Source organism: Mustela putorius, unplaced genomic scaffold (assembly GCF_011764305.1).
Source record: "Mustela putorius furo isolate JIRA1106 unplaced genomic scaffold, ASM1176430v1.1 tig00003859_pilon_pilon_pilon, whole genome shotgun sequence".
NCBI classification, from domain to species: domain Eukaryota; kingdom Metazoa; phylum Chordata; class Mammalia; order Carnivora; family Mustelidae; genus Mustela; species Mustela putorius.
The window spans coordinates 2,159,614-2,186,577 of record NW_025422011.1 but is presented as its reverse complement, the minus strand read 5'-3'; the positions used below and the strand labels follow the sequence as shown (position 1 = coordinate 2,186,577).

Here is a 26,964-nt window from a genome sequence, read left to right as displayed (position 1 = left end):
ACTTGGGAGCCAGGGAGAGAGATGAAGAGAGCCACAGGACAGAGTGAGCTTTCTGTGACCACACCCTAATCACAGGCGTCACCAGCGAGGCCACACTGTAAATAGTCGCCCTGTGAGCCATCTGCAGGGGCAATGGTCTGCCCGGTAAGGACGCTTCGTTTTTCTGGAGGGCTTTAAAGCTCTTGGATGTCGCTCTGCTTTCCCCTCCCTAGTAACGACCCTAAGGTCTGCGCGCCTCTAACTTCTGACCCGGCGGGGAGAGGGATCCGGGAGAGGCCAAGTGCACAGCCTGGGCTCTCCCCTCTAGCCAGGGCTGAGGCAGGGCCTGCCACGGAAGGCATCCGACTCAGGCCACGCTCCCACCCGCTATGCCGCACCCCTCCTGCTCTCCTGCCCCCTGAGGAGTAGGGGAAGGGGCCTCTGGCTAGGAGGAGGGTGTGGTGGTGGTGAGCGGGCGAGGGTGCCCAGGTGCCTCCTGGCTCCCCCACTGGGGGCCAGCAATTAGGAAGGAGGAGGACCACCAGCCCTGATGGTCATTTACCCAATTGTGCTTTGTGGGATATTCAACCCAAGGAATGTGGCGCCCCTGGCCGAGCGCAAGAGGAAACCCAAGTTCTCCAAGGAGGAGCTGGACATTCTGGTCACGGAGGTGACCCACCACGAAGCGGTTCTCTTTGGGAGGGAGACCATGCGGCTGTCCCATGCCGACAGGGACAAGATTTGGGAAGGCATAGCTCGGAAAATCACCTCCGTCAGCCAGGTCCCCCGCTCCGTCAAGGACATTAAGCACAGATGGGATGACATGAAACGGAGGACCAAGGACAAGCTGGCCTTCATGCAGCAGTCCCTGTCGGGCCCTGGGGCTGGGGGCCGGGCCCCCACCATCGTGCTCACTGCCCATGAGAGGGCCATCGAGTCAACCCTGCTCACAGCCCACTCCGGGCACAGCTTCCCCAGGGCAGAACTGGATGGCACCGACAGCCCGTCAACCAGCTGTGAGTACCGCCGGCCTCCCCTCCAGGCCTTCCCACTGCCTGCTCCCCGGCCTCCTCTTCCTTGGCCATGCCCCCCTTCCCTGGCCCTCTCCTCTCTTCTGTCCCTCCCCGTCTCATCCAGTCTTCCCGCGTACCCTTCCCTCCTTCTCCTGCTTGGTCTTCTCCGCCCCTTTCCGTTCATTCATTCTAGAATATTTCCTGAACTCTGTGCCAGGAGCTGTGCCGGGAGCTGGGAAGACAGAGTTGTATATAAAACCTACAGCACCCCTGCCCTTGGGTCGTCCCTAGACTCGTGGGAATACACGAGCTTTAAGTCATTGTACAAGGACAGCCGTTAGGAAGACGCAGGAAGTCCTGAGAGCCAGGCTGACTTCCCAGGCGCACGCCCTAGACCACCTGCTCGGTGTCCCTTGGGCTCTGTGCGCACAAGGTCACGGTGCTGACTTTACTGGGCTGCTCTTGCCTTCCTGAAGTTCATAGTCATTTCTAAACAAGGGGCCCTGCATTCACATTTTGCATTTGGCCCCACCGGTTCCCTCGCTGCCCTGTCTGATGGCCAGGGACCCTGGATCTGACTCTCCCTGGGGGGTAGGGGAGGGCTCCCAGGAGCAGCCTGGGAACTGGGAGGCACAGGGTGAGTAAGAGTTAACTGGCCTCGGCAGCGGCAGCGTGGGGCTCCGGGAGGGGAGCAGGGAGCCTCCAGGCCGAGAACTGCATGTACAGAGGCCCCGCATCAGGAAGGCGCTTGGCACGTTCCAGGACTGAGAGGAGCCAGGGAAACCCAGTGTAGCAGGCGCGGGGGAGGGGGCGCAGGAGGAAGCCAGCCAAGTCTTCAGGGCCCAGGACAGGGTGCAGGGGGTGGGGTGGGGGGGAATCAGTCTTTTCTCTCTCTTTTCCTAATGTCTTGACTTCTGCGTTCTTTTGCTGCGGCTACCCACTCCCACTCCTCGTGGTCCTCTGCCTCTCTTCCCCACTAAGGCACTCTCAGGTCTGCCTGTCTCACCAGATCTGCTCCCTGTCCCTCCTGCCCCCACGTCCCCCTCCACCTCTCTTCTGCCCCGTTCTCCTGGGCTTCCTGTGTACCAGGATGGACTTGGATGCCTCAGGCTTGACTGGAATCTCCAGGCCCAGCAGGCTCTAGTTGGGGCTGTAGTTCGAGCTGAGGCTCCCCTGATGGGACGGGGGAGCAGTCAAGACCCTTCTGTGCTGGGGCCGCACCCCCTTCAGTTCTGGCTTCTGCACACACCCGCCCCCCACCCTCAGCCCACCGGCCAATGGGAGCCCGGCCTCTGAGAAAGGGAGCAGGGCAGGAGGACTCCAGGGAAGTCAGCGGCTGGCCAGCCTGGGGAGGGTGATTCACAAAGACCCTGCTTCCCTTCCAAGGCCCCATGCCGTTGTCGGGATTGGGATTGTGCTAGTTTCCTGTTTGGCTAGCGCTTGTGACAGGTGGCCATTCGGGGTCAGTTCTTTGGGACTCAGAAAGGAACAGAGACCGTCCCGTCTGACTTCCTTGCTATGTAGACAAGGCAGCTGAGCTCCAGAGATGAGGCAGCCCCCGAGCTAGATTCTGAACCAGAACTCAAGCCCGGGTCTGCCAGCTCCCCGTGAATCTGTGTTTTGCTAAATTGTGCGGTGATTCCGCCCAGTTACAAGAAAAAGAAGGGGGCCTACGAGTCAGTGAAGTCTATGCCCTCCATCCTGCCCTGCTCTCTCCTCCATCTCCCTAACACAGAAGGTAATGAGGTTACCAAATGTGACCTGGCCTGGGCAGGGGGCGTGGGACCCCTCCCCCGCAGGCTTGGCCAGTCCCCCTTTCCCAGTCAGTGGACCAGCTGCTACAGCACGAGGCCAGAGGCTCTGTGGAAGGAGGCCCTGGAAGGAGAGAGCACCGTCACCTCAGCCCCACCCTCTCCTTCCAGCCCTGCCACGCCAGAATGGGTGTCCTGGGATCCCCGGGGTGGGGAGGATGGCAGCTGTCCCACCGGGTACGGTATGAGTAATTGGGCTCCTCCCGAGCCCGCCTGAGGGAGGCCCTGGACCCCGTGGAGGCATGCGTGTGGCTAGGGTCAGCATGAGTCTGTCTGTCCTCCCCGTCACCTCACCTGAGGGTGGTTCTGCATTTAGCCCCCCTGGGATGCCCAGAGAACCCGTATATTTTTTATTCCTGCCATGGGAACCCGCTCCTGATCCGGCTCCCAAGAGAGCCGAGGCCTGAGTGTGTGGGGGCTGGGCCCCTCTCCCTGTGACTGGCTGCAAGGAGTCGTCTGTGTGAGGGCGCCTGCAAGCTGTCAGACACTTCCGGGTGGCCCACCAGGGGGGCGGGTCGAGGGGGACATCAGGGCTGGCCACCAGGATGGCTCCCCTGCTAGACACCCCCCAGTCAGCTCCCTCCCACGCCACCCTGTGCATTGGCCCCCTGTGACCACTTAGAGCTGCAGATTCCTTCTAGGCCACAAGGGGGCGCAAGCAAGTCCACCGCGCGCAGGGAGGCTGGAGCCTTTGGGCGGGTGTGGCTCCTGAGGCTTTTGTGAAGCTCCCTCCTGGCTGCTCTCTTGTTTAGTTTCCCTGGCAACCCTGCTAGGTGGGCAGGTGGTTGGTTAGGTGGACAGAGCAGGTATCAGCTTTGCTCTGCCGAAACTGAGTCCCAGACAGATGAAGGGAGCCACAGGGTCGACCTGGGCTCCCCAAGACAGCCCTGACGTGGGCTATCGCGCCAGAGTGGTGCCGCTCCGGCAAGAGGAAGGGAGACCTGGGCAGTCCTCGTGCCTGCCCTTCTCCCCGGGGGCGCCTGGCTCCCACGCCTCAGGGATTTGGGGAGCAAGTGCTTCTCTGGGGGTGGGCGGTGCTGAGTGAGCCTCAGGGCTGGTGGGGCAGGGGGACCAGAGAGTGACCTGGGGGTAGGCCCAAGCCCACGGCTGCCCCCTGTCTTTCTGTTTTAATCATCTGCCCTTCTCTGTTTCTGTCCCCCAAGATGATGAAGATGAGGAAGCCCCCGGGCCCTCGAGGCAGCCTCTGCGGGCGTCCCTGCAGCGGTCCGTGGAGGAAGAGGCCCGCCTGGCCAGGCCCACCCTGCTCCGCTCCTCCTCCTCCTCGGACCAGTCTGAGATGGTGGGTCCCAAGCCGGAGGCCCTGCCTCGGCCCTCACCCCAGGCCCAGGCCGCCTGCAGGACCCCTCGGCCACACCTCAGCCCGCCTAGCACAAGCCTTGACTGGCAGCTCCTCCACACCCACGTCCAGCAGACCGAGGCCCTCCAGCAGATCTGCCAGGAGCTGGTGACCGTGCACCGGGACATGGCAAACAGCATGCACGCCATCGGCCAGACCATGGCGGAGCTGACCAGCCGCGTCGGTCAGATGTGCCAGACGCTGACAGAGATCCGAGACGGTGTTCGGGCGTCTCAGCAGGGGCCCAATGGGGTAGCGCCCACAGGCTCGACCAGTCGGGCTGAGGCCCCGCCGGCAGAGCCCCCGCAGGCGGCCCCGGCCCCGGCCCCAGCCCCAGCCCCAGCCCCGGCACGGACTACCAGGTCTCGGAAGAGAAAGCACAATTGCTAGCTCAGCCCGTCCACAGGAGGAGGAAGAGAGACGGAGGATGGGGGCCCAGCTCGACACAGGAGCTCGTCTTGTGTCCGGGACTGATGGCACCTGTAGGATACCGGGGAGCCCGCCATCTCCTCCCCACGTGCAGCTCAGCGGCCCTGGGCTCCCACAGAGTCTGCTCCGGCCCCGCACCCTCGTCTTTGGTTGAGGCTGAAGATGTGGACGAAGCTGCCTGCGGGCGCTTGCTCGTGCAGGAGAGGTGGCCTCCCCGGGTCTGCACCGCAGCGGTGGGCCTCGTGGGGACGCAGGCAGCAGGAGCAGGCAGTGTCTGAATGGGGAATCCTGCTTGCCAACCTCAGGGCTGCCACAGCCGCCCCCCACGGCCAGATCCTGCTGCTTCCCAAGGGGGTGAAGCTTGAGGATGGGCAGGGGGAGCGGAGCCCCTGCCACGAGGGGCCCGTGCTCTCCTTCCCTGGGGCTCCGAGCGCGCCCAAGGGTGTCCCTGCCTTGGCCTTGCGCTTGCCCTTGCGGTGCGTGTGCTCAGCTGCTGCGCTTGCCTTTTGTGGAGTGGGGAGACGAATGGGATGGCGTCGGAGGAAGGAGAAGATGCCCTGGTGTTCTCAGGGCACCTTCCACTTTCCCTGCATTTGCAGATATGTGATCTCAGTGGGTCCTCAGGACAGCTGGAGAGGCAGCCGAGCCGGGTGTTTCCGGCACCGTCAAGACCAGCATCACCTGCATTTCATAGATGACAGATGACGCAACAGTTAGGCCAGGTGTGGGGCGGCGGGGTGGGGAGCAGGCGGGCCCGGAAGCCGGGTCTGTGGATTCGCCCGGCTCCCCTGGTCAGAGGCCAGATCTGGAGTTGGGAGGCGGTGGTGCTCCTTGCCTCCGCTCTCCTGGGGTGCCCCTAGGAGGCAACAACAGCATTTAGGAAGTGAGTCCCTGACACCACCCTGGCACTAAGGCCGGGGTGCTGGGGAGAGGCAGGGCCCGAGCCTTGGCACCCACAGGGTGACTCCTCCTGTGGCTTCTAGAAGAACCCAGCAGGGCTCCTGTCCCATCCAAGCTCCAGCATGCCTCTCCTCCGCTTGCTTGGGCTGCATATGCATTAGCTACCCACGTGTCTAGCTTCATGTTTCATTGTGGAGTGTGGACAGACAGCCAGGTTCCTCGAGTCGGGGGGGGGGGGGGGGGGGGGTGGCACTTGCCAGCTTAGCTCTCCCCCACGTGTAGCTCAGCTCTGTGTCCTCTTTGCTCCCTGGCCCGAGGCTGACCCCAGCGGAAGCTCTCCCCCTGCCCGCCCCCCCACCCTCTCCCACGTCCGCCCCCTAGAGCCATGGTGGGGGTGGGAGGACTGCTCTCTCCAGTGCCTGCTGTGGCTGTCCCTGGAGCGCTGCTTCTAAAGCCAGACCATGCTTTGTCCCATGTTGAGAGCATGAGGGACACCGGCAATGTCCCTGTGTCCTCAGCTCTATCTCCCCACTCTGTGGTTCTTTGGGGGCTCCTGCTACCCCAGACCGAACAGCCCCCTGTCCGACAGCCCAGTGGCTTGATCCTTGCCTGGCATCCCCTGCCCTCCAATGCTGGAATCTAAGATTGCCTTCCCAAGTCTTTTTGTTAAGATGGCAATAAAAAGAAATTGATCTCACACTTGGAACGCACCCAGTCTCCAGGATCTTTCTTTGGTGTATATTCTCTTTCTTCGCTTCCTGTGAAAACCTCAAGGCCCGCAGAGCAGGGGTTAGGTGACCGAGGGAAAGCATGCCAGCCAGAGGGGCTCCAGCGCTACCGGCATTTCCTGGTTCCGAAAGGACTCAGATGGCCTGCGTCGGGCGCCGTGCTAGCTAGCCCTGTGAGGACAGGAACGGAACTGGGGAGCTGAGTGAGGCGAAGCAGCCACATAGGAAACCGTTCAGCCATGCTTGAAGTCTGCACAGCACAAGCAGAGCGTGCGTGACTAAGTGACTTTTACCTTCTGCTCCTTAAAAACAGTTATGGGTCCTAGAAAAACAAAAGTCACCATTTCTGACAGGAGACTCTAGAAGGATCAGGGGCTATCCATTTGCCAGTGTACTTCAGGGACCAGCCTAAGGCATGAACTTTGGGGGGGGGGGCGTCTCCCCACTGATCCTGGTATCTGTCACAAGGCAGGACCCCGCCCACCGAAAGCTGAGGCTTTCAAAGTAGCCAGAGCAGTTCCTCCAGGTCCCTTTGGGAGCCTCCTCAGAAGAGAAGGGACCTCCTAACCCGGGTGTTGCCCAGGCTTCCTCCTAGTCACACAGAGAGGTCCTCCCAAGCAGGAAATCCCCAACTCCCGACCAGGGATCTAGCCCCTCTCTAGAAGTTTCCAGTTCCCCTTTGACCTCCTGGAATCCAGCTCATCCTCTTCTGCAGGGCCGTGGAAATCAAACGTAATCCCATTCCTGCCACAGGCAAAGATACTGGGAAGCTGGGATCTTCTCCAGCCCCATCCAAGAGCTGAGCAGGAACTGACAGGCCCCTCCCTCTGTTCCTGGGGAGGGAAGGGAGAAAGTTGGAAGCAAAGGGGGCAGAGCGATGAAGAGCCTGTGAACTTGAGATGAAGTTTCTTTCTTTCCTTTTTGTTGGCTTTAGTGGGGACTGTGGGTCTAGCTCATCAAAACAGGACTGCGAAACTGGGGCCAGTGGTTGGAAGTGAGTGGGCAGCCAATTTCAGCGTAAGATAGGGAAGTCCAACCTAAGGGCCTGATGCCTCCAGCCGCTTTGAGAGCGGGCTGTGTGATGTTCTGGCGGAGGCTGGGTGCCCATCTGACCCAAAGACCCACCCTGCTCAGAGACCTAAACATGTGTGAGAAAACAGAGCCCAGCCCCTTCTTGGTCCCTCCTTCCCATTTCTGGCTCCGTGGCTGGTGTAATTTCCTTTCTGTCAGAGACATACCCACTGAGCAGGACCGTCTGAGCCTGGCCTTTATGTGCCCCCACTCCAACAAAATGGCTGCCCCATGGGTTATTTTCTCTCTTCTGTTGGAACTGATAGTCATTTCCTGACCCAGCTAGAAAATATGGTGCATTTGATAAGACTCAGTGGGTGATGTATAAAAAGTGTTGTCTTAGTGCTTATCTATCCAGTACCCAAAGTCCGCAAGGAGTTCAGAATAAAAACAATCCATTCTCATCATGAAACGTTCAGTCCAGAAAACACGCCCCCTCCCCCATCCCCTTCATTGCTTCAAAGGGCATCAGCTTTGTGGGTCTGACTTGAAAAGCCATCAGATGAGCCGTAGCATTTGTAGAGTGGCCTGTGTTAGCCATTTTCTGCCTCCTTCTGACATACTCTGTGCCTTTTCTCCAACAAAGTAGTGACCCGGAAACAGCAGATTGGAGATTTTCACTCTCCAGAAGCCTTATCTTCCAGGAAGGGCTCTCGGAATAAGACAGGCGTGCTCTTCATAAAGGGATTGTCATATGGGGATAGGAGGATTCTGGGAGTAGATCAAACCATTGGGTGTTGCAATATATTGGTAAGAGGGAGATCTAATTAGAAGCCATTTGTGTTGGGACTCAGCTTGACTCCATTTACCATCTTGAGGGGACGGGCTGTTAACACTTTGCTGGGAGTTGCCATATATGTCATATTTCAAGGGCCAAGTTTCAGAACAACCAAATACAACCAGATACTGAACAAATTCTGATCTGTCTTGGAAGATGGGATCATTACAAAGACTACAAATACTTGGAGTTCTCTTCTAAACCTTGATTCTTATCGGGCAGGAAACCACCAGGCATAGAAAGGGAAATTGACCTGAATCTTTCTAAAGCTTCGGACCTAGTCTAGAAGTTGTTCTTTTGAAGAAATGCCTGAGAGTTATGTGCTCCTCATCTCTTTTTCTCCTAAAGTTGAATGCCAAAGAAAATAATTCTAGGTTTTAGAGCTCGACGATTGCTTAAATACCCTGCAAAAAAGAGAAGAGTGTCTCTTTCCTTGTGCTTTGTGGTCCAACTAATTCTTGTGAGGGAAGATGAATGAATGGTTTGCCTTCTGAATCCAGGAGTAGGAAACTTTGGATCTACCCCAGTTCTGTGCTAACCACAAGGGTGATTAATTGTGGATGTCAAACCCCAAGCTTTCACTAAATTGGGGACTGGAAAATATTTTGCACATTCAGAAGAAATCTCAGTTCTGCAGGAAAGCAGACCCCTGTGCTAGAGAGTTATGACTCAGAAGTATTCGTTCGGAAAGGCTTCTTTAGGCCAGGGGTCCTCCTCTTTCCCTTTCCCCAAGTTCATCCTTAGCGGCATGACTGGGCGTCGTGGATATCACAGTATTATCGTCACAGCTCAGGGAGACCAGTGCTCATGTCTGATGCTGACAAGCGCAGACGCGTTGAGGCTAAGTTCCTGGACCCAAGCAAGTTCTGGGGATCTAAACTCCAAAAATCCTGCAAGCGTGACCGCCCCCTGGCAGGGTGGAGGCTGCTTCTTCTCTCAACAGGGGTGAAGCAGCCAAAAACTCACGTTCGCCCTCCTGCCATCCTTGGCCTTACTCCCACAACCCGGGGACCCGTGCTGCAGCCGGTTGCTAGGGGGATTGGTCCCTGAGCTCTAGTTGTCCCCTTGTAAGGTCATGGCCTCCTCCAGGGTCGAGTAGAACAGAGTCCATAGGGGACTGTCCCCGACAACACGGGGCAATGTAGATTGGCAATGCGGCTGGCCGCCAGGACAGGAATTGGCGTTTGTGCATGTCTGTTTTTTAGGGGGTGCCTGTCGGGGTAACTGTAGTAATTGCTTAACAAGGAAAACTTGGAAAATACAGAGAAAAAACTGATAAAGCAGATCCCCCGGTAATGGGTAATCAATCACTGGTAAAACAGCGGTGTATTTCTTTCAAGTAGCTTCCCGAGGCGTGTTTTGAAAGCATGATTGGAACCATAAAATAAACAGTTTCCGGTCCTACTGATGTCACCCTGCGTTCTATCAGGACCGTTTTTCCACGTCGTGAAAAATCCTTTGCAAACATTTTCTTTAGATGAGTAACAACATTCCATCGTATGGATATACCATGGTTTACTGAACCGTTTCTCCAGGATTAGAGGTTTCAATGTCTTTGCTTTTGCACGATTGTAAACAGTGGCACAGGCAGCACAGTTTGTCTACTTGGTCTACATCTCATGGTCCCTTTTTAAATTTTGCAAAAATTGTGACAAAACGTACATACCATAAAATTGACCATTTTAACCACTCTTTTTTTTTCAGGTGTACAGTTCGGTGGCATTCATTTCATTTACACTGGGCACCCATCACGACCATCCCTCTCCAGAGCTCTTTTCGTCTTGTCCAACTGAGACAGGATACCCATTAAACCCTAACTCCCCATTCCCCAGCCTCCGCCACCCCGCGCCCCACCCCTGCACCCCACCTCTGCCCCACCCCGCTCACCACTCTTGTACTTTCTATCTCCCTGAATTTAGCTCTTCTATTCCAACTAAGTACCTTATATAAATGGAATCTTACGGTATTTGTCCTTTTGTGACCTGCTTATTTCACTTAGTATGTATCTTCAAGGTTCATTCATGTGCTAGCATATATCAGAATTTCCTTCCTTTTTCAAGCCCAGTAGTGCGCAGCATGTGCGTACCCCACATTCTATTTATCCATTTATCCACTAGTGGACGCACGGGTTGCTTCTACCGCCCAACTATTGTGAATCGTGCTGCTAGGAAGGTGGGTCCATGAATACTTGTTCGAGTCCGTATTACCAAATTTGTGTCCCAAAGGGCCGGGCCAATTTATTCTCTACCATTAGGATGGGAAATGCTTTTCTAGCCAATATGGATCTTATTGTTAAAAAAAAAAAAAAAAAAAGGAGAGAAATCTGTGCCAATGAGACAAGTTGCTACTTTGTGTTTCTTATCAGTGATGCTGAATATTTTCCATTGTTCATTTGTTCATGACCCCTGTGGATTTTTTTCTGTGAATTACTCCCTACCCTAGACTGTTCTACAGACAGCTCTCTGGGTTAGGCCAGTCAGACAGATTTTGATTTCTTCCCTGTCCCTTGAGACAAACCATAACCTAAGGGAAAAAGGTTTATTTTTCCAAATTTCCTAGATCCTTAAGACGTCAAATCATTTCCTCTTTTGATCTCTATGCCTCCACTTCTCTGTACGTGTTATGTCCTCTCATCTTTTAGAGGAGGCAGGTTGGGTGTTGGAAATGTGATTTCAGGGAGAGCTGGGGAACGGAGAGATACTGAGGATTTGGTGGAACTTTCAATGTTATCTGCGTGTCACTGGGTTGGTGCTTCACAGACTCACAGAGAAGCTGTGAGTTCTACAGGGGAAAATATAGACTCAAAGCTCCACCTCCCATTTATTAGCTGTGTGGCCTTGGGCAAGTCACTTACCTTCTCTGAGCCTTAGATTCCTTACCTTAAAATAACTTAGATTAGTGAGTGGTTTCTAATCCTTTCTTGTCACTTATCTACTTCCATCTTCTGTCTGGATTGGACACCCACTTTTTAAAGATATTAATCTTCCGCATTTATTACTTGCCCTTTTGGGCACCCTTGTCACATGAGTTATTTCTGCTGGGCTTTGTGAAATACTGGAAAGAGTCTGAGAACCCCACACTCCCCACCATCGGAGGCCTGTGGGTGTCTGGGAATCCCTGCACTTAAAAGTTAGTGAGGAAGAAATGACCTGATCTTTCTGGTTTGCTGTCATTTTTGTAACCAGTGTTGAATTGTATATTTACCAGAATCTGGAAGGTAGGCAGGGCAACTGTCATTTCTAGGCTCAGAAAACACAGATTCTCAGGGGCTCAAAGACTTGCTCAAGGTCACACAAAAAGGTGAGGTTGAGGCCAGGGACGGGCCCCTAGCTGGTGTCCCAATCATGGACAGGCAGCTTCCTCTGGACTTTTCAGCACATGCCACATGCTGGTGGACCTCTGACCTCCCATGTCTGCCTGACACCGTGCCTGGCTCCGGCAGGCACTCAGTGATGAGTGGCCTGTGTGTTCTCACCTGTCCCCCTCACCCCCAGGTACGTGGTCATCTCCCGGGAGGAGAGGGAGCAGAACCTGCTGGCCTTCCAGCACAGCGAGCGCATCTACTTCCGAGCGTGCCGGGACATCCGGCCTGGGGAACGGCTCCGGGTCTGGTACAGCGAGGACTACATGAGGCGTCTACACAGCATGTCCCAGGAAACCATCCACCGCAATCTGGCCAGAGGTGAGTGCCCACCCCGAGGCGAGGGTCACGCCTGCCACCCAACACAGGGGAAACCAGCTTCTGTGGGTGCTTCCTAAGAAAACCGATGGGAAACGCAGTCTACCAGCAATGGGGAGACCCAGAGGGACTTCGGGGGGTGGGGTGGGGGGATGGGCAGCTGGTCTGGGTGTGAGTGACAGCTCTGGGGAGGGCACCAGGCACTCCTGCGTGCTGTCCTCCCTCAGAAACCCTGTTACAGACGTTTGAGAGTATCCAAAGAGATGAGGCCCCAGAGCTAAGCACGGACGTTTCATCAAAATTGATCCTCTTTGACCAAGTCAAAGGGACGGAAAGGAGCTAGAAGGTGCCACTGGCTCGGTAGTAGCGAACATTGACTAAGTGGGTCCCACGCACGAAGCTGCTCTTCTGTAGCGTGCACGTGCTTCTCAGGACAGGAGTGCTTACCTCGTGAGCATGCCGGGAGAAGTAGGTGGTACCACACAGAACACATCGAGGGCAATGGCCACCTTGACCCCTGTAAGCCCTCAACTGTGAGTTCTTGATTCTAATGATCCCCTGTGGACTGTGATCCCCATCTCACAACTGCAGAAACCTAGCACCAGATAAATACGGTGACCCCCCCCCCCTGGGGTCACGTGGCTGGGAAGAGCAGTGCGGGGTTTCTCATGCACATCGGTCTCAGTGCAGGGTCTAGCCTCTAACTTACAGTGTTATAGGCCTCTCTGACCAAACTAGTTTCTTCCCTACTACCTCCTGGTCTCCTTGGAAGGCCAAGTCCCATGCTGTGCATGAACAGTGTCTATTAGAAGGCTGGAGGGAGGTGGGAAGGAGACTGTAGGTGTGGGTGATGGCTTGGTGGGTGAGATGTCCATCCAGACTCCATTTAAATGAGTCACTGGAAGGTAGCTTAAAATACGCCCCAGCCCCTAGCCCTTTGCCTCTCAGATTCTGGCTCCTTCTTTCCAAGGGACCTTCCTTGCGCTAAAAATACACATTCAAATACCCAGAGTCCATGTGGTTCCAGGAACCAGGGCTATCCCCAGGCCTGACCATATCACATTCCTGAGCAACCTACTTATTGGAAATAAATCTTCATGTGGAGTGTGAGTGGAGACGAGGAAGAGGGAGTGGGGTGGCCCGTTGCAATTAAGCTATTTTTAGAAACAAAACAGAATAAAGCATATTGTGGACATTGAATGCACAGCTACTGCCTGACTTGGTAAAAGGTATCTGTGATTGGATGGGCAGTGACAAGGCCCAGTAGACATACCCACTTCTTGTCTTCTTCAGATCTGGGGGTTGGGCATAGGCCGATTTCTCGCGGGAAGGCACGTTTCTATGATGAGATTGCCACGGTTTCCATTTGACCTCTGAAGATGCCTTATGTAAGCGTGTCTGGTACCTAGTCGCAGCTCAATAAATCTTTGTCGAATGGATAAAAAAAGAAATGAATGAAGACATCAAGAAGTCTCCACGAGAACCGTATCACCAGAAGAAAAGAAAACCAAGAGAAGTCATATCTGAGGACACAGGTTTCATCCCTTGGCCGTAATCTTCTTCAATTCTTCAGGATTTATAATGTCCTTTCCCCCTCCCAGTGTCTTCTCCAAAGTACCTCAAGCTTCAGTCGTCCTGAGAGAGCTCTGAGACCCAAGGGGAATGCTCAGAGAAGGGAGTGAGCTTTCAGGAGTGGTTCAAAGGAAGCGTGGCAGAGAGATTTGAAATGAGATCCATGAAGACTTGCAAAGATACAGGAGGCTGGCCAGGCTGAGCAGTAGGAAACAGGAAGGACACCGAAAGGCACCGTGTGGGGCAGGGCCAGAGCAGGGGAGGGGGTATGGGGGTGTTGGTCCTAAAGCCCTTGGGAGCAGTGATGAGCTCAGTGGCCTTTGGATGCGGCGGTGGCTCTGTAGCCGGTAGTTTCGGCGGACTGAATAGCTAGCTGGTGGAAGCTTAGACTGTTGTGTCAGCCCTGCTCGGGAAAGGGGATTCCTACCCTCAATCACTGAAGGTCTTGCATGGAAGGAGGTTTCTTTGTAATTGGAGGCTGGGTCCCTGAGAAAGGCCAGAGCATGAATTATTAGTCCTTCTTAAGTAGGGACATTACTCCTAGCCCAGAACTGTTTCCTGAAGACAGTGTAAATTATGCCTTTGTGGTTATCAGAACAGGACGCATCTGATATAGTGTTTTCAAAAAATTTATGTTATTTGATCTATTTTGAGTTACTGATTCACTTTGTGGTGTTTTCCCCCATATTTTATGGAGGCTTTGAAATCAATTCCAATGCTGCTTGAAGGATTTTTTCAGCCCCTAGATTTTTCTGGAAGGCTTGAGCCCCCAAGAAGTCTCCCATGCATTTTAGAAAATCTGAATGACCTTGTCTTTGAGCAGAGAGGCATGAGGACTCCCTGTTGATGTGTAGCCTTGACCTCCTGACATCCTCAGCTCTTTGCTGCCTGACTGGTCTGTGAGAAGTGACAGGGTGGCCCTTGATGTTTAAAGATTCTAAATGGGCAAGTGTCACATCTGATGTGTAATACAACCTGGCTTCTTTTTTTTTTTTAAACAAGCGTTCATCTTCACGCTTTCTGCCCCTCGGCTGTTATGGAAGTGTAGGCTATGAGAGTCACCTGACTTCCAGTGACCTTGAACATGAGGCTGCTCCTCAGGCGTTCATGTGAGGACAGAAGAGGGGCGTCCTGAATAAGGTAGCCTCTTTTTGCTGTTACCTGTAGGAAACACGGATTTCCTACAGGGCCCAGGGCACAGCCCCCCTCGCCAGTTGTGGGAAGCCAGGGCTCTGTCTTCTGGAATACCTGGATCACTCACAGAGACCCCTTGCCCTTCATTCAGAGGTGTTTTTTTTTGTTTGTTTTTTTAGCAAACCCCGCTTCCGGAAGCCTAATGGCAATGTATATTTGGGACAAGTTCTTACCGAGAGTCATCTCCCAGGGCCCTGCCCTGATCTAGGAAGGCTTTGTGATTTCCCAGTCCTGTGGGCTGCTGTCAGGACCTTCTGAGGGTTCCCCGTGAGCATCTGTACCCCCCAGGGAACCCACTTCTGTAGCCATTTATGAAACTATGTCGGCTGTTTTAAAGAATCAAGCTAAAATTACTATTGTGAGCACACCAACATCTTTGAAATCAGTCACATGATGGCAAGAGATAGAAAAGGGAACGTCCCTTGAAGGATCAGGTAAGGAGACACAGCTATATTTCAAGCATGCTTTGGGTCCGTGTGGTCACGCCGCTCTGGCCCTACGGAGCCACCTGGAAGCAGACAGGGAGCAGGGAGGAGCGGACGCGGTGTTTCCTGCGTACCTTTTACCAAGTCGAAGCAGACATCTTCTGATTGCCAGGCCTGGACAAGAAGCCCTGAGGGTGGGGATCCACACGCGCTGAGCTCTGAGGTCTGCTCCCACCTGCCCGGTCTGATTGGTGGGGTGTCCGCTTCTAGGGTGACCGCACTCCCGACTGCCTTCCCCTCCAGCATTCCCTGGACCTATAAATGTGCCGCGTACAGACATAAGGCTCCCTCAAAAAGGTCTTTTTCAAGAATTCTTCCCACTTTTTCGGGTCCCACTCTAGACCCTATGACCCACTGAGTGACTCACCTCTCCCTTTCTGTCATACCTGCCCCCCACAGGGCCAGCCCCAGAGGAATGTGTCCAGCGAACTGGCTAGCAGGAGTCCTGCTTTGTTTTCTGTTGGTTTCTCCCACTTCGGGGCTTTTCCCCACATCCTCACACCCTGGTTTTCCTTCCTAGGAGAGAAGAGGTTGCAGAGGGAGAAGTCTGAGCAGGCTCTGGATAACCCAGAAGACCTGAGGGGTCCCATTCAGCTCCCCGTGTTGAGACAGGGCAAAAGTCCGTACAAGCGTGGCTTTGACGAGGGGGATGCACACCCCCAGGCCAAGAAGAAGAAGATTGACCTCATTTTCAAGGATGTGTTGGAGGCTTCGCTGGAGTCTGCAAAGGCGGAAGCTCGTCAGTTGGCTTTGAGCACCTCGCTGGTCATCAGGAAGGTCCCCAAGTACCAGGATGATGCCTACAGTCGGTGTGCAATGAGCGTGTCCCATGACGTGCAGAATGTCAGCCGGACCTCAGGGGAAGGGGACTGGAAGATCCCGCAGGGGGCTTCCAAGGAGCCAGGCCCATTGGAGGATGAAGAGGAGGAGCCTTCGTCCTTCAAGGCCGACAGTCCCGCAGAGGCCTCCCTTGCGTCCGACCCTCACGAGCTTCCCACCACCTCCTTTTGCCCTAACTGTATCCGCCTAAAGAAGAAGGTTCGGGAACTCCAGGCCGAACTAGACATGCTTAAGTCCGGGAAGCTTCCCGAGCCCCCCGTATTGCCAACACAGGTACTGGAGCTCCCAGAGTTCTCGGACCCTGCAGGTAAGTTGGTGTGGTTGAGATGGTGGTCGGAGGGAAGAGTTCCCCATGGCCAGTGTGAGGGGGCCAGGCGTGCTCTGCGGGAGCCACCTTTGGGGAGCCCCACGCCCGCAGGTGCCTGCCTCAGACAGGCTGCTCCGCAGCCCCCGGGGGGTGCTTTGTGTCTCGACCTTGTATCCTCCTCGTCAATAAAGGAAGTTCCACTGCAGGAGGGGTGTGTGCTGTGTTCTTGACCCGTTGCCCTTCTCTGGCGGTCCTGGGGGTGTCTTAGGCCCATGCTCAACTTCCAAACCCAATCTTTGTCTCTGCCCCCGCCCAAGCAGGGCAGCTCACAGCTGGGTCTGTGTGGAGAGCTCCCGGCCTTCTCGAACTCAGCCCCGGGACACGGCCTCGTTCTTCTCTCCTGAGTTGCTGTTCTGCCACACATGGTCCTCTCTCCCCTGCCTGGAACTCCAGAAGGCCTGGGACATACGACCCGTGGCTGCACACCTTGGCCCTTTTCTGTTGGCTGCCTGGATGTTCTAGAGCCCGTCGACAACCAGGAAGGGTTTTTCAGTACACAGCTGCAGCTGAGACCGAGTATTCACATAGCATTTCCTATTTTAACCACATCCCTTAGCTCAGAATGAGGTGTTTCAGATATTCAAAGCATGCGTCTTAACTCAGCTGCATTCTGATCCTGAAATAAGCTGGGGCCGTGGCAAGCTGCCTGCGTTGGAGGGCAGCACACCTCCCTGACCACGTTAGCGCCCAGAGAAACGGAGCCCCACGACTTGGCTATTTGTGTGACCGAGGCAGGCAGGGTGCGCTGTGTTCTCTCCCGCGGCCTGTTCCCGCAGTGGCCCCAGCGGCTCAGCGGGTAGAGAAGGTGGAGTTCCTTGAGCGCCCACTAGTGGAGGGTAAAGGCAAGCCGCCTGGAGCAGGAAGGCCACCAGGCCTGATCCCGGGAGAGCAAAGGTCACTCGCGGAGAACAGGAGTGCGCATTAAAATAAACGAACGAACGAATGAATGAATAAATAAATAAATAGGTAGATACATAAATAAATAGATAAATAAATAAATAAATTCTAGGCTGGGATTCAGTCTGTCTGCAGATCTGGCCTCTGTTTCGCAGGGTATGCCACCGACCTCGCACGGAGCCCCCGCTCATTCTGGAACCACCTGCCGTTTTGGCCACTCGGGGTTCAATGTTTCCTTCCCATTTGTCTTCCAGCCTCGGAGAGCCTGGTCTCCGGCCCCGCCCTCATGGAGGATGACGACCAGGAGGTCGATTCTGCCGACGAGTCCGTGTCCAACGACATGATGACCGCCGCCGACGAGCCCTCCAAGCTGTCTTCCGCCAGCGGGCGCCGCATCCGCCGCTTCAAGCAGGAGTGGCTGAAGAAGTTCTGGTTCCTGCGGTACTCCCCGACCCTCAACGAGATGTGGTGCCACGTATGCCGTCAGTACACCGTGCAGTCATCCCGCACGTCGGCCTTCATCATAGGCTCCAAGCAGTTCAAGATCCACACCATCAAGCTGCACAGCCAGAGCAACCTGCACAAGAAGTGTCTGCAGCTGTACAAGCTGCGGATGCACCCCGAGAAGACGGAGGAGATGTGCCGCAACATGACCCTGCTCTTCAACACCGCCTACCACCTGGCGCTCGAGGGCCGGCCCTACCTGGACTTCCGGCCACTGGCCGAGCTCCTGCGCAAGTGCGAGCTCAAGGTGGTGGACCAGTACATGAACGAGGGCGACTGCCAGATCCTCATTCACCACATCGCGCGCGCGCTGCGCGAGGACCTGGTGGAGCGCGTCCGCCAGTCTCCCTGCCTCAGCATCATCTTGGACGGGCAGAGCGACGACCTGCTGGCCGACACGGTGGCCGTCTACGTCCAGTACACCAGCAGCGACGGCCCCCCGGCCACCGAGTTCCTGTCCCTGCAGGAGCTGGGCTTCTCCAGCACCGAGAGCTACCTGCAGGCGCTCGACCGGGCCTTCTCGGCCCTGGGCATCCGGCTGCAGGACGAGAAGCCCACTGTGGGCCTGGGCATCGACGGAGCCAACATCACGGCTAGCCTGCGCGCCAGCATGTTCATGACCATCCGCAAGACGCTGCCGTGGCTGCTGTGCCTGCCCTTCATGGTGCACCGGCCCCACCTGGAGATCCTGGACGCCATCAGCGGCAAGGAGCTGCCCTGCCTGGAGGAGCTGGAGAACAACCTGAAGCAGTTGCTGAGTTTCTACCGGTACTCGCCGCGCCTCATGGGCGAGCTGCGGTCCACGGCGTCCACCCTGTGCGAGGAGACGGAGTTCCTGGGGGACATCCGCGCCGTGAGGTGGATCATCGGGGAGCAGAATGTTCTCAACGCCCTCATTAAAGACTACCTGGAGGTGGTGGCCCACCTCAAGGACGTCAGCAGCCAGACGCAGCGGGCGGACGCATCGGCCATTGCGCTGGCCCTGCTTCAGTTCCTCATGGACTACCAGTCCGTCAAGCTCATCTACTTCCTCCTCGACGTGATCGCTGTGCTCTCGCGCCTGGCCTATGTCTTCCAGGGCGAGTACCTCCTGGTGTCGCAGGTAGACGACAAGATCGAGGAGGCCATCCAGGAGGTCAGCCGCCTGGCCGACTCCCCCGGGGAGTACCTGCAGGAGTTCGAGGAGAACTTCCGAGAGAGCTTCAACGGGATCTCCATGAAGAACCTCAGGGTGGCCGAAGCCAAGTTCCAGTCCGTCAGGGAGAAGATCTGCCAGAAGACCCAGGTGATCCTGGCTCAGAGGTTTGATTCCCGCAGCCGGATCTTCGTGAAGGCCTGCCAGGTGTTCGACCTGGCCGCCTGGCCCAGGAACAGCGAGGAGCTCCTGAGCTATGGCAAGGAGGACATGGTGCAGATATTCGATCACCTGGAGGCCATCCCGACCTTCTCCCGGGATGTCTGCAGGGAGGGGCTGGACCCCCGGGGCAGCTTGCTGATGGAGTGGCGGGAGCTCAAGGCGGATTACTATACCAAAAATGGCTTCAAAGACCTGATCGGCCACATCTGCAAGTATAAACAGCGCTTCCCGCTCTTGAACAAGATCATCCAGGTCCTCAAAGTCCTCCCCACATCCACTGCCTGCTGCGAGAAAGGCCGCAACGCCCTGCAGCGAGTCCGCAAGAACCACCGCTCCCGCCTGACCCTGGAGCAGCTCAGTGACCTGCTGACCATCGCTGTGAACGGCCCGCCGATCGCCAACTTCGACGCCAAGCGAGCCCTGGACAGCTGGTTCGAGGAGAAATCTGGCAACAGTTATGCACTGTCCGCCGAGGTCCTCAGCAGGATGTCGGTGCTGGAGCAGAAGCCCGTGCTGCAGACCGTGGACCACGGGTCCGAGTTTTACCCGGACATCTAGGGGGCCGGCGACCCAGAGTTCACTAAGCTGTTGAATATTTTTTTAATCTATACTCATAAGCTTTGATATATTATATAAATATATATATTATATTATATATATATATATATATACACACACATATATATATATATAAACCCACACTGAAAATTTTTAAAAACCAAGGTGACGCATCCACCAGAAACCACTGGGAGCTTTCAGAAAGGAACGATGTTGGAAACGGACTCTCCTCTACACGATCTGGCAGCTGTAGCCTCCGTGGCCATCCTTTTCCCTCACGGAAGCCCTTGCTGGGGCCACACGCATTCCCACCTCCCAGCCAACCAACAGCCTGAAGCTTAAGGACTGGTCTCTGGCATCCGGTCGAGGTGGTTTGTTGTACGTTTTTGCTTGGGGCTGGAGCGGTTTGGGTTTGGGTTTGGGTTTCTGTTCTTGCCTTCCCTTTTCTCATTCGTTCTGCGACAGGGTGGTCGGCCCCTTTGTGGCTACGCTGGTGGAGCTGAATCCCATCTCTGATTTGGGACGGGGTGGGTGGTGTATCTGGATCAGGGCTTGTGACTCTTTCCCTCTCCCCCTGATTTCAGCTCAGCAGGTCTGTATGCATTTCCTGAGGAGTATTCTTTCACTGTCTTAGAAACAAACGTGTCAGTCAAACTGTGACACCCACTACTTGCCCACCTCTGTAGCCTCTCCCATCCCTGGGTTATGGATTCCCTCCTTCCAGAACCCCCGATCCTAAAGATCTTACCTGTCATCCTGAAGGCAAAATCGCCTTACCACCGAGCTTGAAATCCTGGGAAAGGGACAAGGTGTGTGTGTCTATGGGGAAGGGGATTTTTTGCATTCCTGTTCTTACGTAGTGTGGGGTAAAATAATTTAATTCCAGTCAGATCCAGGACTGGGGGGGAAATGAAGAGCCAAGAAATCCAGACCCTAACAGGGCAGGGATTTGGGGCTAAAAATAAGTAAAATGAAAGGTATGTATTTCATTTACATGAATTATTTATGCTCTGTCTTTATAATCACAGAATGTGTCGGGGGTATTTTTGTTGTTGTTCCTTTAAAAATCAAATTCCTGCTCTAGTTCAGTGGCAGGAGATGTCAATGCAAGTTGTGCCCTGGGTTATGCGTGACCCAAAGGAGGGTCTCTAGAGCTCGAGGCCTTCTTTGGTGACAAGGCTGGTAATGAACCCTTGGACCTGGCAGAAGGCAGTGGGAAAACAGGCATTGCACCCACGCCGGGGAAGGCTTCCTTCATTTGAACAGGGTAGAGATGTCCTAAAGGAAAAGGAATAAGCAAGAGGACTCTCAAGGCATCAGCCTATACACACATACACACACACACACACACATATGCGTGAGCACACACGCACACACACCCACACACACACACAACCATGATATAAGCTTTAGAAATAGCCACTTGCCTACTCCCTGGGGCAAGCAGCGGTTTAAGCTAGAGGAGTGTGATCAATGCTCTTTTGTTCATTTAACTACCAGTATACCTCGCAAGGGAGTTCTTTAAAAAAAAAAAATGTGCGTGAGCTGTTAAAAACTTCTGTTCATGTTTCCACGTCTGATTTATGCATATTGGGTATGCAGAGATCTTGTATTGTGGATACAGGTCCTGTGTGGGGGAGGGAGGAAGAGCTGCGTCGTCTATGGTCAGTTCTACAGGGACCCACCCGTCTCTCATGGCAGAGGGCGGGTGAAGGACAGTGTGATCTGGCCACAAGCAAAGCCCCCGTGTCCCCAACCTGCCTGGCTCAAACATGAAACTGTGGTGGCTTCCTTCCTTCTGGGTTTATCTCGTTTCCGAGGCCTCATACCACTGTCGAGAACCATAGTGGAAATGTCATCAACACTGAACATGTCACTCCCCCCTTCCTTGTCCTGCCCAGTCCCCTCACCCCCCACACGTCCCCTCCCTCACCCCTATGGTCTTGGTGCTAAGATAACTTTAGAATCATTGCTGCTAGTCGATAGCTTTTCATTATATAAATATATTATATATATATATATTATATATTATTTTTGAAACTTTTTTGTTCATTTTCAACAGTGATGTAGCATGTTAAAAAAACAAGAAACAAAAAAAAAAAAAACTGGTTTTCTCCGACTGTCCCACTGCCAGGCCTCATATGCTGCCTTCTTCAACAAATCAATGCACCCCTGCCTGGTGACATTCACCCCCCCCACCCACCCCGCCAGCCTCCTCCCTGGTCCCACATTCTTCCCTACTGTCCTCTGAACAAGGAGAGAGCAGGAATTAGCAAGGAAATGCCCAGAGCTCTTTCTGAGGCTTTGGAATTCCCAGCCTTGTACTGTGTCACTAGTTTAAGCTGATGAGCCTCCCCCCCACTCAACTAAACTCCCCCCACCGCCTGCTTTTCCCCATCCGGGTCAGTAATTGTGGTCACATGGATACTGTTGCAAAGCACAAGGTTTCACCTGTCCCTCTTCGACATCCTCTCCACCACACACACAAACTGTCCCGTCCGTGGGAGCTTTCTTTGAACATCACACAGAGTAACTAAGCTGGGTTGAGGGCAGAGATGGCTGGCAAGGGGGCCTTGGTGGGGGCCAGAAACAGTAGGTTGGGATCCTTTCTTCTAGCCACCAGATGCCTTACACCTTCTCCTTTCTTCTGCCTCCCTCCACCTCCAGCGCTGAGAGCTATCCCCCTGGGTCAATCATTTATGTCTCCCTGAGCACTAGTCAGGGCTCTGGCTGTTTTAAGAGGGCCATGGCCAAAATGACCTCAAATTTTTATCTGGGGCGGGGGACAAAATCCTTTGGGCCTATGCCAGCAACTACCCCGTGTTTCCTGAGAGAGCTGGGAGCTGGTAAGCTGCCTCGGGGCTAGAAGCTAGAAGCTGCTGGCAGCGCTGGACAGCAAGTGTCCATGCATCAGGTCTTGAAGTTGGGCAAGGTGCTCTAAAACTCGGGGAGCTCAGGACTTAACGTTGCATCCAGCCAGGCCTGGGCTGTGTCAGGCACTCTGAAGGTCACTTTGCCTTGGGACTGGGAGTAACCGGGGAACAAATTGGGTGACATACCACTGCAATTCACACAGGGACTTTTTCAACCTGATGCTCCCAGGAGGCTCAGTGCTGTCATCCCGTGAATGCTGCCTGTGATTTCTAGCCTAGGCGTTTCCACTCTTCTGCCTCCTTGGGAAAGACTCCCAGGCTATTGAGACCCACGGGGTCTAGCCTCAGGAACCAAATGCTTACCTAGCCTAATCTCCCTTCGATGGGCATAAAAAGCTGTGGCCAGCCGGTCCTGGCATCTCGAATGTGGTCACTTCAGATGCTATCGAGCCCTGCAGCTCAGCTCCTGGCTTCGAAGGACATGTTTGTCTCTGGGGCTGAGACTTGTCCAAGTGGGGCTGGCTGACTGGCGACTTTCTTTGGCTCATAGAGGTGGGTGAGAAGCGAGTTCAGGGTCACGGCCATTTATGTCAAGCAGATACACTGCAGAGCCCCCAAGCCCTCGTGATGAAGATGGTTTGCTTCCCCTCTGTGGAGGAAAGAGACACCCAGAGCCATCCAGTATCTGTGAACCCTGAGGACAGCCGAACCCTGTCTACAACTCTTACCACATGGAATGCCCATGTTTTGCCTGCCTGGTTGAAGGTAAGAGTCTAGGCATCCAAAACACTTGCTTTTTCTGTTTCTTTTTTTCACATCCTGTAATGCAGGGCAGATCCTTACTTTCTCATCCTCTCTGGAGAATGAGAGCAGGCTCGAGCTCCAGGGTGTCTGCATGGCCGGCCTGGGTGCTGGGCCCTGAGTCTAGGGCATTCAGGGGTCTCACTCCAGCCCCCGCTGTATGTTTCCATGTTGAGTCGTCTTGCTGAGCCCCCTCTCCTTGACCTGCTTGTGTCAACCCTGTCATTTGGAGGAAGAAGCTTATAATTATTTAAAGTTGTGTTTAAATATTTTCCCTATGTTTGGACGTGATACCAAGAAGGAGAAAAGAGGGAAAAAGCATGTTGGATGCCGAAAATGATCGTGGTGACACGGGAATGGACTACAGGCTTGGCCCAGGCAGGTGTAGGGTTCCTGGTCACCTGGAGCCCTAAGGGGTCCAGGAGGCAGCCTGGGAGTTGAAGTAGAACATGTAGATTCCTTCACCTGCCTTCCCCCCCACCCCTTCCAGGAAGAGGATTCTGCATCTGGATCTGGTTTTGGCACGTGGTCTGGGTTAATTTCCGAGTAGAACTGGTGCCGTATCTAAGGCCCCACACCCAGTCTGTGATGAGGCCTCCAGTGACACTGGACCTCACGCCCCTTGGCCCCTTCAGGTGGCTGCCCTAGCTTGGCCAGCCTGAGGTAGCTGTGGGCAGGGAGGCCAGGCCTCCTTAGGTGGGCGTGGCATGTTTGGAAGGCAGGTAACCTTGGGACCGTCCCATTCCAGACACCAGCCTCCTGGGGGAGGTGGTGCTGGGTCATGGGTTGTGGTCTGGTTTCTTCCTCACGTCCTGAGGAGGGAGGATTTTGTCCAGAGACACACAGGGCCCTTCTTCTGCTTGGAGGGAGACCCCTCTCTTGCTCTCTGTTCACAGGGTCCTTTAGCTGAGTGGATGGAGCTGTGATATTTTTAAGGAGCCTCTGAGGTGATCCTTGTGCGTTAGCCAGAGGGAGAAAAAGTGCCCTTTGGGGAGGAAAATGGTACGGCCCTTCTCTTCCATCTGGCTTTCCCTCCCCCCACCCCCAATCCCCCAAAGTGGTGTTTTCTGCAAATACCTATGCAATCCAGTCTCCCTAGGAGCGTGAGCGCATGGAAGCAGGGGGTGTGTGCAGTGTGTAATACAAATATTACAGCATATATATTGTATATACGGACATATACAGTACGGATACACGCGAGTAAGAGATTAAATCACGTCTATATATCTATAAATAATATCCTATATATTTATACATTTCTATGTTTTAAATAGATATAAAAAATAGAGTCTATAGAGAGCTGGGAGAGCAACGGGAAAGCCTGTCGCGGAGCCGGGCTAAGGGGGGGGGGGCAGGAGGCGGAGCCTCTGCGGTGGGAGCTGCCTGAGCAGCAGGCAGGTGTGCAGGGCCTGGGGCCTCCTCCCCAGAGGAGGGGACAGTGACCGGCTCCCCGCCCTCTCCATGCACTTTCTCGCCTTCCCTGCAGGCTTGGGCTGAGGCAGAAGGAGACTCGCGCTCCAGCCGCAGGGGCCCCCCATCCCTCCTCACCCCTCCCCCGTATTCCTCCTCACCTGTCACCCCCCCCCCCCCCCCCGCCCCGCACCATCCAACGCTTTGGTTGTCAGTGCCGCTTGGCACGAGGACGTGGTCTCTGGGCCCTGGTGGAGGGACCACTGCACAATTTCCCCAATGCCCTCCCATCCCACACCCCTCCCCCCGGAAGGAGCAGCACTGGTGGCAATAGGAAAGGTGCCAATTCGACCCGGGGGTGCCCAGGGAGGAGGCTGCCCTCCCCACCTTAGGTGCTTCTGCTGCCCCTTAGAGGCCAAGCCTCTGGAGGAAGGGCAGCCCAGGCTCCCTCACCCCCTCACTGTCCGCTGCCCCGGGGCGTCCCCCCCCCCAGGGGTGAGGTGGGCAGCAGGAGCGCCAGCCAGTGCTGCCCGCTGTGCGGGGGGTTCTCCGGCCAGGGCAGGTGGGCACCAGAGAAAGGTGGGACAGACCTGCCCACACACTCATAACTTCAGTGGCAACTCAAGTTCCGAAGCCGGGCTGTGGCTCAGCCCACTTTGCACAGCTGCTGCTGCTGGCCGTACTCAGGACAACGCTCCCCCCTCTCCCGCGTGGAGGTCCAACGACCCCCCGCAGCCCACCGCCACCATAACCGGCAGGTTTAGTTCATGTACACTGTTCTCATTCTGTGACTCGGGGCAGAGGCGGAGCCCGGTACCCCAAGCTTATCCGCTTCTGCTGGGGAGGATGCCATCCCTGGCTTGTCCTTGTTGCCACCCGAGGCGGGAAGGGCATGTCTGGAGGCCTGCGGGCGGGGGAGGGGGGGGCACTGGTGCGGCTGGCAGACCGACGGAGGGCTCCTGCGGCCCTGACTGAACCAGGAGCCCATGTAGCTTCCAGGTTTCTCTCTACCGGTTCTCCGCCCTGCAGGTAGGAGAGGAGGGGCTGATGGGGCCACAGGTGATGGGAGCCAGCCCGCGTTGGCTGCATCCTCGGCTCCCTGGACTGGCCCGGGCCTTTCAGCTCTCCAAAGGCACTTATCTCTGTCCCCGAGCCTCCTCTGACCCCCACGTCCTCCTCTCCTGCCATCTACCAATGTACCTCAGTCTCCAGCAGACCCACCCCTACACCTGTTGTCCGGGGCGGGTCTGTTCTGCCAATGCCCACCTCTTCTCTCCTCCGCATCTGCCTGGGTCTCCTTGAGCCACAGCTGGATGCCAGCTGGGGCCCGGGACACCCTCCAGTGCCTCCAGAGAGACCAGGCCAGCCCCTGCCATGGCGGTGGGTCAGACCCGTGGCCAGGGGTGGGCATCCCAGGGGAGCAACCCACGATGCACTGTACCTCAGAGAGAGAGAGCATAACCTGGACCTCACGGGCACCGGGTCCCCCATCCAGGGGAGGACAACCGGTTACAATACCGCTCGCAAGAAGACAAGGGCCAGGCTGCCCTCGGGCACCCCTCCGTCTTCACTTTGGTCTCTGGGGAAGAGCCAGCAGTCCAATCTGCTCTTTTTCGGGCCCTCTCTCCTTCTCTCCACCCCCACGCTGCTGAACCGGTTCATTTCAATCACAAAGGAAAAATAAAGTGGGGGTGGGGGGAAATACCTAGGAGTCTATTATCACATACATATTAATATGTTAATACTTTCTTTCTTTAAAAAAAAAAAAAAACCTCTCGATGTTATTATTTTGCAGACTACGCTTTATAGTACCTGTGTGACGGGCCTAGAACACTGGATACAAATAGAGCTATGTTGGTTTATCATAATATGTACGCAGAAACTTTCCTTTTGTCATATTATCCTTGTAATGTAAGAAGATTGTTAATAAAAGCATTTAAATTTACTCGCCAAAGTCAAATCTCTGCCTCCTTGCCTCCATCCCAGGCCTGGGCTCTAGGCCATTCAGAATGGGTCCCATCTCAAGGGCGCCAGGGTCAGGCTGGAAGCCTGCCTGCTGCCCCATTGGAAGGAACTAGAAGAAGCCCCTTCCTAACTCTTTCCCCAGTGGAGTCCATTTCCAGCAGGTAACCTACATGCCTCACCCACCCATCTGACCCAAAGGAGATGTAACTAAAACGATTTAAAATAAATCTAACTGCCCCCACATGCCTTTACGCCACAAAAGATCTTGGAGGAAGCGCACAGAGCTGTTGCCAACGGACTGTTTTTCTGATTCTCCCTCCGACTGCCTTGCTCGATTCTCCACATGTTGTCCTGCCCTCGAGAACATTTGCCCCGGTGGTTTGCTAACGGCACTGA

General features: G+C 55.0%; 1 protein-coding gene across 7 annotated transcripts in view; it reads left to right on the top strand.

The window, feature by feature from the left end:
• PRDM11 (PR/SET domain 11) overlaps positions 1-26,557 on the top strand; it is an 83,925-nt gene extending 57,368 nt beyond the window's left edge. For 4 of the 7 annotated variants that reach the window (XM_045065982.1, XM_045065981.1, XM_045065983.1 and 1 more), the window contains 3 exons: positions 11,561-11,748; positions 15,517-16,143; positions 17,355-26,557. In XM_045065982.1, coding sequence (XP_044921917.1) covers positions 11,561-11,748; positions 15,517-16,143; positions 17,355-19,519 — 2,980 coding nt within the window. In that variant the 3' untranslated portion in view covers positions 19,520-26,557. The other 3 variants (XM_045065985.1, XM_045065986.1, XM_045065987.1) reach the window with 3 other exon arrangements.
• The last annotated feature ends 407 nt before the right edge of the window (positions 26,558-26,964 follow it).